We start from the raw sequence: 14,796 nt of genomic DNA, 5'->3' as shown, positions 1-14,796 counted from the left end.
AATTTTCATTTCCCATTTCAGACAACATATCAAAACCTGCATCTAAGTTTATTTATCAAATTGTGGCAAAATCAGAAAGTGTCATGACACTAGGCCAGTGCAAAATTATTTCTGTTTACTAGCAAACTGGTATTTGGCTGGGTTGTTTACTCTCTGTACCGTTTTCTGAATGACCACTATATTAATTCATTAATTGGGTTTAATTTGCTCCATTAAGTAATGCCAATACTAATTGCTGCATACAGAATGTGGCCTCCAACAGAAGATTTTACTCAGAGCCTCCTTATTGTCACTTGCTGTATAATATAATATAATATAATATAATATAATATAATATAATATAATATAATATAATATAATATAATATAATATAATATAATATTTCTCAGACGCATTCCAGGCCTTCCTTTATAGTTGAATTCCTGTTCGATTCATGGCTAGGGTGCCATTTGTGTAGAATCTGAAGGTTTTCTGTGTTTTCCCTGTGGAGACTTTCCACAGTGCAGTGACATGCTGTTGGACATGTTGTCAAATCTAAGTGCACCGTGAATGAGTGATTGATGATGGTGTGTGTCTGATTTTCAGGGTTATGTTCCTGCCTTGTCCCTGTTGCTAGCACAGTACACTTTAATGCCCCCCCCACTGTTGCAATTTGTCTGTCTATTAATTTTTTTATACATTTTCCATTGGTGTTTTCATTTACTTAATGCTTGCTACTGAGGTGTTCTTAGCCTAGGACTTTGATTCCTACATCAGAAGTTTGATTTATTGTGTTATTCTAGTTATCAATATTTATTTTGAAATGTCTTCAATGCCTTTGTTGTTTATGATGGGAGTCGTTGTTTTTGTCCGCAGTTGCTAGGTGACTTTAGTGGAGGTTGCGACCCCAACATTAATCACGCAACACATTAAAGGGGCAGCTATCAGAGCAATTCCTCATCCAAGTCTGCAGATACAAGACTACCCTGTGCGTGCTAATCTTTACCTCTTTAATTCCTTCTTATTGCATTTTATGGAGTTATGATTCATGTCTTGGTACTTTTTCTTAAGATTTCTTTTGACCTTCGTTACTTTTTATTTATGTTTCATACAATCCCAATCTGTCTCATACAATCATCCTGTGCTTCCTACAACACAGTACTATCATTGGGCTGAAAAAAAAGGACAAATGGCTTTTCTTATTCCTAAAGAACTAGTTGAAGCAACCATAACCAAGTGGATTCTGCTGTGCAAACCATAATGTGCTAAGATGTAATACTTTATTTATTGTTTTGTTGCAGGGTGAACGGCTGCTATGAGTGTCTGGGTGGAGGCTCTCTTACTGAAGCCTTTGAGGATTTCACAGGTGGCATCTCAGAAGATTATAGTCTGAATGATGCACCCCAAAATCTTTTTCAGATCATTTGCAAGGCTTTTAATGCTGGCTCCCTGCTTGGATCCTTTATTGATGTAAGACGTTTGTTAACAATTGCAAAATCATTACTGCCATTAACACAGATAGCATACATTATATGCTGTGCATCTCTTAATGTGGAGGCTCCTTTTGTTTCCATACTCAAATAAGAACTGAAGAACGGAGCCCCATAGGTGTCAAGCAAAAAAAAAAAAAAATCAGTTTGAATGAATTAATAACTTGTTAGAATGAATTACGTAACTCATTCCAACTGATTATTTTTTATTTTTTTCTTATTTCAGTAGCTATTTATTTTTCCTGGCATGCAGTTTAGTGAATCGAAACCAGAGGAGTGTAGCCAGCCAATAATTTCAGTCTATTCTATGCTGTTCAGTTCCATTATCAATTAGATTTCTATAAATCTTCTATAAACGTTTCCACCACTGACTCTGGAATATCACATACTCGGAGAAAAGTCCATAAATCCATTGTCATTACTTTGCCTGCGTTTGAAACTCATTTCAGGACTTCACAAAAGAACCGTTTCAACTGCAGTGGTCTTCCAACTAGTTCCTCTTCTGGTTCACTGATGGTAACACACACCTTACAGTTCACAGTTCACTGAAGTGTATGCCAGAAAAACTGTATGGGGCTCCGTAATAAGAACTGGACGGCAAGGTGGAAAAATTATAATAATCTGTTCCAACGAATTAGTCAAGAAAAAAAAAATAAAAATAATCCGTTTGAATGTAATTAATTTGAACGAGTTAATAATTCGCTCAGACTGATTTTTTCTTTTGCTTGACATCTACAGAGCTCTGTTCTGAAGACTCTAATTCTACCTGAAAATATCATCCATTAATGACACTTAATTTTCTGTTTCTTCTTGTTATGTGTCTTTTCTGTTTATACGGATGTCACAGTGGCTAGTGCTGCTGGCTTATTTCTTTTAGGACCAGCTTCCATTACTGTATGTCTTTTTCCAATATTCCAAAGTTGTTCATATTAGGTTTATTGGCAGCTCTAAACTGACCCAGTATAAGTGAGCCTTCAATGCAGTCAATTAGTATGCCGATCCTGGGTTGGTTTCTGACTTGTGTCCCGATGATTCTATCATAGGCTTTGGCTTCTTGTCAGCCTTTGCTGGAGAAAATGCATTTAGTATATGGATTGGTGAGTTTAATTTCTATTAATGGGATAGCCTGAATGGTGTGAATTGTGACGTTCACTAGCTGGGATTATAAACTGCTTTGTGAAAGTACAATTGCCCATTTTCTAGACCTACATATCCATTTCAGTGCCTATCTAGGGGCCATAAGCTACAAAGTAGGAACCAGTTCTGTTAAGGTTGCTTCGCCAGTCCATCACAGAACACACAGTTTCTAATTCCCCAGTTTACCTAGGACAAACGTATTTGGGATGTGGTAGAAATACCACTACTCTCACCGAAATTACACAAACAGTGCTGGGGCCTGAATTCAAACTCAGGTAGCTTTGTACCACTCTTTATGAAAAGTTGTGCCATTTCAATTTCTAACCCACTTAATCCAAAGTAGGGTCACAGGGAGTGCTGGAGCCTATCCCAGCTAGCATAGGGCGTAAGGCAAGAATAAACCTGGACAAGGTGTCAGTCCATTGTACGTAGTGTGAACACACACACAATGGCCAATTTAGTGTCACCAATTCATCTAACCTGCATGTCTTTGGTCTGTGTAAGGAAAGCAAAGCATCTGGAGGAAATCCACACAGATACATGGAGAACATGCAAATTCCACACTGGGAAGACCTGGGATTGTGAATCCTGGTTTCCTTACTGTGAGGCAGCAGCGCTTATGAAAAGTGCAATGGATAAAATATTTAAAAAATGTAACATGTAATTGATTGACATACCATAGGACTACAGAAAGCCTGCAGTTTTTAAGTAACTCTTAAGAATTTATTTGACAGTATTGTAATAAAGGGATAACAGCATGTTGGAAAAGCACACATGACAGGTTTCTAAACATACATGTAGCCACCAAAGTATAAGGCGAGATCAAGCACGAGTAAAACACGTGCTGAAAGAAATCTCTCAGTGCAAAAGTTCATTTTGAAAATATTTAGTGAAAGTTAAAAGCAAATAATCAACACAAGAATAAAGGAAAAATAATTACACATGTAGAATAGAAGGCAAAAAAAGGAAAAATGTATCTTCTTTAAACTTACCTTTTCTAAGAAACTTTACTTATTTCTATACTTAAAAGTTCTTAATTTCTTCTTCTATACTTAAAGATTCTTAACTTCTTATATACTTAAAGATTCTTAGTTTCTTCCTCTGTACGCTTTAAACGTATGGCTATGCACTTAAATAAGTGCTGTTTTACGAGTTACTTCACACACTCAAAAGGTCCATAGGCCCGTGGGCACGGACACGGTTTAAAACCATATGCCCTCTATACCTTACACATGGCAAGGCTGGTCACTAACTGAGAATAAAGTTTAGTCAGAGCTATTAGAAATGGCTAGAATATGCCAGTTTTACTCAACTTATAGGGGTTATAGGAACCTCCCATAGATTATGCTTTGTCATCTAGTAAAATATTTATGAATCTTATATAACTAGGAAAATGGCTCTTACAATACCTTTTAAATGTGTTTCCAGAGAGTTTAGTTCTCTTTTTGTCATAAAACAAGATGGTGGTTTGCAGAGCTCCATAAAGTTGGTTTTGCTGGGTGACTTTTCTTTTCCTTCTTGCTATTTGCTGTATCACTGAGTGTTGCCTTATTTTCCACTGATGTGCTCTAGCAAAAATCTTTTGATTTAATTACTGGAAACTTACTGGATTGGTGCTATAAATGGTGCCTGCATGCTGTGCCTTCACCGACTGTTGTGTTGTATTTTTGTAACATCCTTTATTTCTTCACTGTTAGGAAGAAATGTTTGTATGTCTGTTAAATGAAAAACACTAAACATTGCCGAGTACATTCATTTAAGGAACTGTTATTGCTTTCAGAAAAAAAACTATTTTCTTCCACAGAGAAAATTAATTAATTCATCCACATCTAAAAGACAAAAAAAACAGAAAAGATTCAGGGATTCCTCTGATAAGACAGATTGATCTTTCTCTTTGACTTTCGATATCTGTGGTTATAAAAATTCCCTTCTGGATCCAGCCATGCCTTTAGAAACCATTGGGCTCTATATATGAAAAGACAAAGAAATTCACTTGGTCAGTATGATATCAAAGATCTGAGACGCAGCCTGAGCCCACATATCATGCATATTGTATATGTTTACCACTTTTAAATGCTGCAGGGAGTTTACTTTGACTCTGAGATAACACATTTCATTGTTTCCAATCAATCTCTTTACTGCATTGCTTTGCAGTTCTCCAGCCCAGATGATAATGAAGAAAAAACTCCTCAGAATCTGATCAAGAGGCATGGATATTCCATCCTTGCTGCTGAGGAGGTAAGATGATCTTACCTTATACCTTGACTTTTTTTAGGTTTAAGCTACACAAATTCACTTGGGGGCACATTGGCATTTTTCGATATAAAGTAGTAATATTTCACTTTATCTTTAGGGTTTTTATTATTTTGATTCAGTATAAATTCAGCTTTCCAGTTATTTCAGTTATGAATAGCACTATGTAATATAAAAATGTGAAAATGGTGTACAAACAGACAAAAAAACAAAAATGGAAACTGATTTTTAACATTTTCAGTACAAAAAGATATGAGAGCATAAAGAATGAAACAGAATGAAAAAATGAATTGATAAGAATGAGTGTCTGTACCATATTATTTATAAAGTTATGTACTCTATTTTGTAGCCAATTCACATCCCCCAAAAAGTTAATTAAGGCAAAATGGAAATGAATCCTCACATTTTCATGGTAAAGTCAATGAAGAAAAAGAATGAAAGAAAATAAATAAATAAATAAATAAATAATTAAGAGTAACCACATTTAAATGAATAACAAATTTCTTACAAAAAAGTAGCTCAAAGTGAAGAGAAACTCATTTTAAAGTACCATCCTGACTCCATTTTACTAATTCCTTTCATAGCGATAAAAACATGCATCAAGTTGCCTCTTAGTCTCCATTTGCTTAAACTGAAAAAGATTTAACTCCTTCCAACTCTCTGTCGTGAACTGGATTCACAAACATGGTGAAGGGGTGTTTGAGGCCTCCAAAAACCCCATAACATGGGTCGGTGCCTTCACTGACCTGCCCAGAAAAGGCTCCCCTTAAGTCAACAAGGTCCCAACTTCTCATTGCTGGCTTCTGCTGAAGCAGTCACCAAAAATGGGGGTTCAAAATACAAAAAAAATCCCACAATATTTCAAAATGTCTCACAAGGAATAGTTAAATTGTGAAAATCTAGTTTAAAAAGACAATTTAAATCAACTAAACTTATTAACAGAATTTAAAGGGAAACAAAAAAGGCTCAAAATGATCAAAAGGAGTCGCCTTAAAAGGCAATTTTAGGTAACCAAGTCTCAATACACAAACCAAGAGAATAATCCGAGGACCTGAACAGAAAATACTTGACAAAGAAAACAATAATTCTCAAAGAAACAATAATACTCACAAAAGACTCCAACAACTACAGTGCACCACTGTCTGTACCTCCTTTTCTCTGGCCTTAAATAGCCAGAGGGCGGGCTAAGGAGTGGTGATGTCAGCGTGGCCCCGCCTCTTGGGGTACCACCCACAGAACGTATGGAATGGACTCACATTCAAAGGGAGTGAACACAAATATGTAACAAATACATTCTTCGATTTTATATTACACTAAAACTTACTCATGGCTGCATTGTCTTTATATTATAATTATTAAATACTTCTCTGACTCAAAAGCCCCAGACCTGCTCTCCATCGTTTGTTGAAACTGTCAACAATTTTACCTTGACACTTTATTAGAGGTTTTACTCTCAATTGGGTACTTCATTCAAAAACGTTATGTTTAAAAAATGTCAACAACAGTTAGTCACAGACTCTCCACAACCAGCAACTAACAATAGCACAACAATCAACTCCATTTTCATATGATTTGAATTGGAATCTGCCATCTATGAAAGCTACTGAGCCACCCCAAGCCTAGGTGGGCTACATTTCTAACTGCATGACAATGTAAAGTACAAAGTGTGTAATTAATGTGGTCTACTAATGCATGTAATTGCATTCTATTATCATTGTTATTTTTAAAGGCAACTCGTTGTTACAAAAATGTTTTATAAAAAAAAAATGTTATAAGTGACTCTTTGATGAAGTAACTGAAAACATTAAAATGCTCCAACTTTCAAGTCAGTTCACTAAATCACGGAGTGTTCCTGAGTGGACCCTGGAATCACTACATGGAAACATTCTGTTGTCAGATTGGATGACCCAGCACAGACTCTACTGTACAGTGGAATGGGCAGCAAGTTGGCCGAGGTCACCAAGACTCTGGGTGTGTCTGACTTTGTCTGTCATTATTCAGCATGGATAATTATTTTCTTCATGGATGCTGCTGACTACAGTTTTTGTTTTCCTCTCTTCTGTTGTCAATTGGCCATAGTTCACCAATTAATGAGCAATTAGTGCTGAGCTCCACTTATGTTAATCAGTTTCAAACTACTTTGTATCTTTATGTTCTCATTATGCATTCAGTAAGTGTGTATTTGCATTTTACCTGAGGGCGTTTCACAGGCAAAGAGTGCCATAAAATAAACTGAATTGAATGCAATGGTGAGCCATACTTACATTTTCTAACTTAGTAGTTATTTAAGTTCGCTAACAATCTGGCAGATTTTTTTTCTCCATGGACTTCCACTTTGTTGATGCTTATGAGAAAGATTTGCATTACTGCAGGATGTGTGTATTGAATCATCAAGTTTTCAAACATTACTGTCTAATTGGACATGTAAACATGCCGTATCAGAATATAGGTGCAGCATTTTAACACATAGTACACACAGACCACAATACTTATCTAAAATCTATTTGCTGTTTTCATTCCATATAGTGATAAAATTGTGAAAATGACTCAAAGACATAATTGCAGACAGAAACATTTCTCAAACATGTGCAGCCAAATGCCCGTGGTGGTCTGCGTGAGTGTGTCTGTCTCTCTGTCTGTCTGTCTCTTCTCTTGCCGAGTTCATTACAAACAAATGAATCATTAGGCTTCAGTGACTTTCTGCTGCTGAGATTCTAAACTGAAAACAGTAATTTTAGCTTTTTATTTTCTGTCAGTTTCAAGTCTTTGGTTCAGTTTCTCTCCCTGCCATTCCATAGTTATTTTATGTATTGGTCTTATATGTGAGGAGTTTTATTTTTTTGTGCAACAATGTAACCCCAGCCATTTAAAATGCACAGACTGGAAGAAACTGGGGGTGTTTATTTAGGAAGAAACCCTGTGGGAAGAGACTTTTCATTGCTATTCACTACAAGCTTTTTAACAAGCTGTCCCCAGATGTGTATTCTAATTTGAAAATCTCGTCTGGCTTCGCGAGACAAACATGCAGATGAATGGAGTCTCTCTGATGAAATGGAGAGTCTCTGTTGTTTCTTAAGATGTGCCGTTCTTTATGCCAAAAGGCCAATGTGGAGTTTCATACCTAATGATGTTACACACACTTAATTGGCTAGTTACTCTGGTGGTGGGCAACTCTGCCTGAAAGCTTTGATCACAAAAGTATGTGGAAAAACAGTTCATTTTGTCAAGGGTACTTTATCTGCTTTTTCTCCAGTTCCCTTGATGTCTCCACTTCTCCTTGGAAAAAAATTTCTCCCATCTAAGTTATGTGATATTTGGTCATTTTAATCTAATATTATAATGTAGATAATTATGAAAGAAAATGTGCATAGACTTAAAAAGGAAAAAATACAAAATAGTACATGGAATTAAAGCTGCGTCTCTCACAGCCTTCCTGATTAGCATTGCTTTGTGTCCAGAGAGCTCAATCATAGGTCATTGTCGTCCGCAGTAAAAATTAAATTTGTAAAGATTAGCTCTCCCACTCTGCATTGGAAACTTCTGGTACAATGTTGCAGTTTTGGTAGCTTTCAGTTTTTTATGGACTTGTGTGTTAAACAGATAAACTATAAGAATGGAAAAGAACAACTACTCCGCATCAGAAACCCCTGGGGCCAAGTGGAGTGGAATGGAGCCTGGAGTGACAAGTAAGACCTACTTCAAAATCAATCAATGAACAGCTGCAGTTTTTAAATAATTAATTTGAATGATTTTATTCAGTGGTCTTGTTACAAAGCATGCATGTTTTCTGTGATTTGTGCATTCTTGACAATTGTCAAGATTCACTTACATAAAATAAGTGTGCATCTGATTTATGTGATGGTTTCATTTAGTGCCCCTGAATGGAATGACGTTTCCCCAGATGTACAGTCAAGACTGGACTACAAAGCAGAAGATGGGGAATTTTGGCAAGTTGAATATGATTATTTTCTGCTATGATGCATATTGGTATTATTTGGTAGGCTTTCCCCTTTGTAGTTTTTAAGATCACGATAAATTACTCTTGATTTAATTTTTTTTGTTGTTTTTTTGGTGTTTTACTTTTGGAGCCCAAGGAGGCTGACTTGCTCAAGATTGTATACTGAATTGGATGTACATAGTAGTGGCAGACATATTGTCATGTGTATGGAATGTGTATGAAATACAGTAAAACCCTATATCCGACTAAAATTTTGCCATCCTTCAGTGTCATTATAAACAGGAATTTATTAAAATACATTATTTTATTCAACAGAAAACACAAATCAGCTTATCTAATGTACTAATTATTCCTGCTTTTACGCCTTCATTCACATGAAACCTTGTGGAATAAAACCCTGAGAAAAACTCTAACAAAGCTAACGATCAAATAGGAAGTATATTTCTCAAGGCAGTGTTTTTAGTGAAGTGGTTGAGTATAGAAAGTAGACACATGTAACTAAACATCAGCAAATGTGAAAACAAGATATTGGGCTTGTAATAAAGACAGAAAAACAATAAAGTGTTGGGGTCCCAGCTGGTTAAACCCTGTTTAATTGTTGAGTTTTGGACTGTAGCAAGTTAAATAGCATAGAATAATCAACTGTTCTATTAGAGCTCCATCCTCCAGCGATGCTCTGGTCAAACTGATGCTGTTCTCCCAGTAGGGGGCGTTTTTCATGTAATGTGAAACAGAAGAAGTGTAGAAGTAACGTCTTCAGTCTCCAGGCAGGACTTCCTCTGTCCTGCAAATGAGAAAGGAAGGATGAGTTATATATACTGTATGGTTTAACCTCCTTCCCAATTCCCCAGTGCAAATTAAAAAATTAAAATTTTGTATATTTCTGGGGCCAATGAAGCTGTTCCTGATGTTATTTTTCTGTACCTGGGTGAGTTAAAGGCATTTTAGTTATTTTGCCCGCTTTTACGATGCCATTTGTATTTATTCACAGAATTTGACAGTTTTGGGCGGCACGGTGATGCAGTGGTAGCGCTGCTGCCTTGCACTTAGGAGACCTGGGTTCGCTTCCTGGGTCCTCCCTGCGTGGAGTTTGCATGTTCTCCCCGTGTCTGCGTGGGTTTCCTCCGGGCGCTCTGGTTTCCTCCCACAGTCCAAAGACATGCAGGTTAGGTGGATTGGCGATTCTAAATTGGCCTGTGGGTGTGTTTGTGTGTGTCCTGCGGTGGGTTGGCACCCTGCCCGGGATTGGTTCCTGCCCTGTGTTGGCTGGGATTGGCTCCAGCAGACCCCCGTGACCCTGTGTTTGGATTCAGCGGGTTGGAAAATGGATGGATGGAATTTGACAGTTTTGCATAATAATTGGTAGAGGTAATGCCAAGCGTCATGGATTTGTGACATTACAGGTTAGCAGGTAAAAAGGCCAGCTTCTTCAATCCCTTGACTGAGTTGGAGGATTTCAAAAGAAAAAGTGTTAGTGTGTTTTAGGTCTTGAATATTTTACCGTTCTTTTCTAGTTTTGAGTATGAGTTAGGATTATGTATTGGTTTAGACACCAAGGAGTTTTGTTTAAGATTCCTCCTTGTCTCCCAGTCCCATGTGTCTTGAAGTGAGCCTTCCAAGGTGTGATAAATAGCAAAATATTTTAAATGATTCAGACCCAATTATGTTCTTTTGTATGATGTGTTTTCTTTATTTTTTCAAGTATTTTTAAATTAGACGAAAAATCCACATTGTTACTTCTGGTTTTTCACTTCTGTGCATTCCAGGATGTCATTTTCAGATTATATGAAAAACTATACAAGGCTGGAGATCTGCAATCTTTCACCTGACACCCAAGCCAGTGGTGCTGTCCATCAATGGACCACAGCTCAGTTTGAAGGCATCTGGAGGATAGGCTCCACTGCAGGAGGTTGCAGAGACTATCCAGGTATTTCTTGTACCCTAGCTAAAGTTCTGTTGAACATTAAACAGCATTATTTGCACAATTTTTTTCCCTTGAATTGTGTATGTATACCTGAAGGTCCAAGCAATCACTTATGACTGGAGTGCACATTAACTCACCAAGTCATAGTGCCTTAGGTCCAGCTGCATTCTTGTAAAGTATCCTGAAAACAGCCTTCTTGCAGTCACACTCAAGTCTTATTTTCATCTAGCAGCAGCACCCGGCATTATCCAGATAAGTAAGTTTAAGGGAGAAAAATCTAACTTCTATTTGGTAGCAGAACACACTAAATTCATTGAATTTATTTCACTAAATTAATTTATTTCAAGGATTCAAAATCCAGAAAAAGGCATTGTTCTTAAAACTTGTCGTAGTAAAACAAAAGAAGGAATCCCGGACTCAAAAGTTTGGGACCCAAAGTAGTCAAGTGTCTTCCTGTCAAACTGAGATACTGTATGTGTGCAAAATGTTGTTGGACCAGGGTGTGAAATTGTATAAAGAACAAACACACACAAACACCTACATTGAGCTTTACATATAAGATAATGTAGACGCACCATATCTCTAATTCACACTTGTCAAGAAATCTAATTTCATTTTCAGAATTTTAATTAGTTTTTTTCATTTTAATTTACAATTTTATTTCAAAACAGACTGATGTCATTTTATTTATTATTGGGTTCTGCAATTTTGTTTAATCATTGCTAGGTAGCTGCTGTGGTTGTTAGGGGTGGAGCGTCAGAGTTCGTGACCTCATGTAATGGGTTAAAAGGTCATCAATCAGAACACTTCCTCATCCGAGTTTGATGATAGAAACAAAACCTTTTTTTCTGCTAGTTTTGCTCCTTTTAAAATCCTTTTCTATTATTTTTCTGATGTAAACTAAGAATTTTGATTGTGATTTTTGCTTTACATTATAAATACAACATACAACAGAATCAGAAGTAGTCATACATTTTGTGTAACTGAGACTATATTGTCCAATAAAAAATTAACAATAAAAACAAAGCCAATAAAGGGTGGCACGGTGGCGTAGTGGTAGCGCTGCTGCCTCGCAGTAAGGAGACCTAGGTTCGCTTTCCGGGTCCTCCCTGTGTGGAGTTTGCATGTTCTCCCTGTGTCTGCGTGGGTTTCCTCCCACAGTCAAAGGTTAGTTGCATTGGCGGTCCTAAATTGTCCCTAGTGTGTGCTTGGTGTGTGTGTGTGTGTGCCCTGCGGTGCGGGATTTGTTCCTGCCTTGTGCCCTGTGTTAGCTGGGTTTGGCTCCAGCAGACCCCCCTGACCCTGTGTTAGAATATAGTAGGTTGGATAATGACTGACTGACAAAGCCAATAAAACAACAACAATACAAATAGTGTTCAGCAGATGCAAGACCAATTATGTAGCCTAGGGTAAATGTCTACAGTTGCAGTGTTTCTTTTTTTCATTGTTTTTAATTTTGGTGATTTACTCAATTGGTTTATTTGAGTTTAATCAGCTGTGCTGTGGCTCCCTTATTTCTTCTTTTCATTGTTGATTATTCCAATCCTCACATTAAGCAATTTATTTAACTATGTTTAACTGAAGAGGAGTACAACCTGATCCAAAGTCGAAATAAACAATCTCAGGTAAACTGTTAAAAGAAACCAATTAGTTTCTAGTTTGGAAAAACAAATTTCCAAAATTGAAAAGGGAAAAAACTTATAATTATAATTACAAAATTGCTTAAACTGTGTCATTCAAGAATTAAATAAGACCCAATGCAAGGAATCTCTGCTCTGTGAAATAAACAGCCAGGTCTGCTTTAGGAGATTCTTTATCCAGTGAGGACTTTCTGTAGCATACTGGCAACAACTGTTAAAGAATAAAGGAATGTTCAGTGTTACCATTACATGAAGTCTAAAAATGACAGAGCTTGCTGTTGAAGACCAAGATAAATCTGGTTTATCAGAAGGATTTTTGCAGAGTAACAAAGGAATCACATTAAACACAAAGCAAACAAGAACTCAGGCATCAAGCATTACTGTGTATAAACATGTAAAACACAGTAGTAAACAGTATGCTTATAATATAATATCAAATCATACTTATAAAATGTAAAATTAAACTAACATTAAGACTTAAGCAATGGACATCAATAAGAAATAAAACTGATGGTCCCACAAGTTAAATATGTAAGTTTTTATTAAAGAAGATAAATGGCAGTTGAGATGAAGAAGTACTTGAAATGGCTGCTTTTCATTGTCAGAATCTTGAACCTGTGGCTTGATCCAAAAATTGGAGTTGTGAATATAATGGTTGAGTTCTGTCTGAGATAATACATCCTGCTTCCCACAATACTTGCTGTAGTGGGGATGTCGTGCAGAAATAGTGGGGGCTGACAGAGAGACCTCAGCTGACATTACCAAGAAGCACTCTGCTCACAGTATTCAGAGACGATCACTGCCCGACTGACTAAAGGAGCTCTCCATTTAGCCATTTAGGAGATCACTTCTCAGGTAGAAGTTTTGAGTTCCCTACCCAGTCACTGGCAGTTACCACAGTGCATATATTTGATCTGAGATGCTTTGTGGTGTGAGTCCATGACAGTTCACTTAGCAATGAGGATGGGGTTTGCACTATGGATGGGCAGACTGTAGTGGCGGTGTTGCACAGAAAAGGTTGGGGGCTAAGAGAGTAAAAGAAAGAGTTCAGTTCACTAGTGAATTTCCGTGGAGTCACAGCATGAAGCATCTCAGCATGACGATTTGTACTGTGGTGAACTGTTGGTGGTCATTCACGAACCTGAAATTTCTGGCTCAGACGTGATCTCTTTACAGTGTGAGCTAATAAGAGAACCCCTAGTCTGAACCACATAGGGGCTGCTTCTGAACACTGCAAGTGCAGTGTACCTGGTTACAAGTGAGGTGTTTCTCTCTCAGTCGCCATCTTTTCTGTGCAACATTGCTGCTCCAATAGCTAATTAAACAAATTTGCCAGATTTGACTGTTTAGTTTTTCAATATGAAAATATAAAATATTCAATATTTATCCTCTTTTTTCTGCTAACCTTAAGATATATAAACCAAGCCAGTGAGAAAGAAAAAAACATTATTAACTGTAATGATTATAAGTAGTTACCTCATACATACAAAGGACTGTATTTTGTATTAATCATGCAGCAGAGAGCTATATGATTTATTACTTCTGTATGATTTGTTTTTCATTTATGTAGAAAAAGAATTAAGCTTGTGCACAGTTTAAGGGACTAATTTGCATTCTTTTATGAGAAAATGCTGATCTCTTGATACTAACAGAACACCCTGTGATATTATAAACCAGTTGTGACCATTTCTGAATTCCTGCTTAAAACTATAAGAAATATGTCACTTATGGATTAATAAATAAGGATTTATTAATCTAACCAAACAAAATCTAATGAAGATATTAAAGCTATAAGAATGTAATTTCTTTATAACTAATGTACTAAACTATAAGAAACTGATTTAAATTGGTCTTGTGTGCTGATAAGGGTGCATTCCTTAGTAATGTGAGTGCCGGATAACTCTTTATTTTGGTAAGAAACTCTGTACACTCTTGCAATGTAATAAATCAGGATGTAACCTTAACTTACAGCAATCTGTGTATGACCTCAAAATTAACTGCCATGTTTTTGTCTTCAGTTAATGAATAAGCTAGGTAATAAAAAGGAGGATTTTTTTCTTTTCGGCTGTCTGTCTGATCTGACCAGTCAGTGTCACTGAGCTGAGGGTTCAGCAGTCTCTTTGACTCACCAAGAATGAAGGAATTGCTTTTTACTTTAAATTGGTGTTTGTCTCCATCGTTCATGACTTTCAGTGACTACACCAGCAGAACATATGTTAAAATAGGACTGAATACACAATTAATACAAAGCAGGCATTATGTTTGAATTCAACCTTAAACACTAGAGGCACTGTTGTCTTTTTAGACAGACTGCTTCTCCATTCTGATAAAAAGTCTACGATTGCTTGAAGATTGTTTTAAGATCTTTATAACTTTCAACAGTCTCTACTACAGTACATGCTCTTTTATGATACT

At 36.7% G+C, this 14,796-nt stretch overlaps 1 protein-coding gene across 1 annotated transcript in view; it reads left to right on the top strand.

Annotated features, from left to right (window-relative positions):
* The window catches only part of LOC114665751 (calpain-2 catalytic subunit-like), an 82,958-nt gene that overhangs the window by 26,890 nt on the left and 41,272 nt on the right, over positions 1–14,796 (top strand). Inside the window, exons 5-9 of the mRNA XM_051919249.1 lie at positions 1,281–1,449; positions 4,761–4,844; positions 8,460–8,545; positions 8,732–8,806; positions 10,584–10,744. Coding sequence (XP_051775209.1) covers positions 1,281–1,449; positions 4,761–4,844; positions 8,460–8,545; positions 8,732–8,806; positions 10,584–10,744 — 575 coding nt within the window. The remainder of the gene's footprint in view (positions 1–1,280; positions 1,450–4,760; positions 4,845–8,459; positions 8,546–8,731; positions 8,807–10,583; positions 10,745–14,796) is intronic.

This window comes from Erpetoichthys calabaricus, chromosome 15 (genome assembly GCF_900747795.2).
Source record: "Erpetoichthys calabaricus chromosome 15, fErpCal1.3, whole genome shotgun sequence".
Classification (NCBI taxonomy): domain Eukaryota; kingdom Metazoa; phylum Chordata; class Cladistia; order Polypteriformes; family Polypteridae; genus Erpetoichthys; species Erpetoichthys calabaricus.
This window is presented reverse-complemented; position numbering and strand designations above follow the sequence as displayed.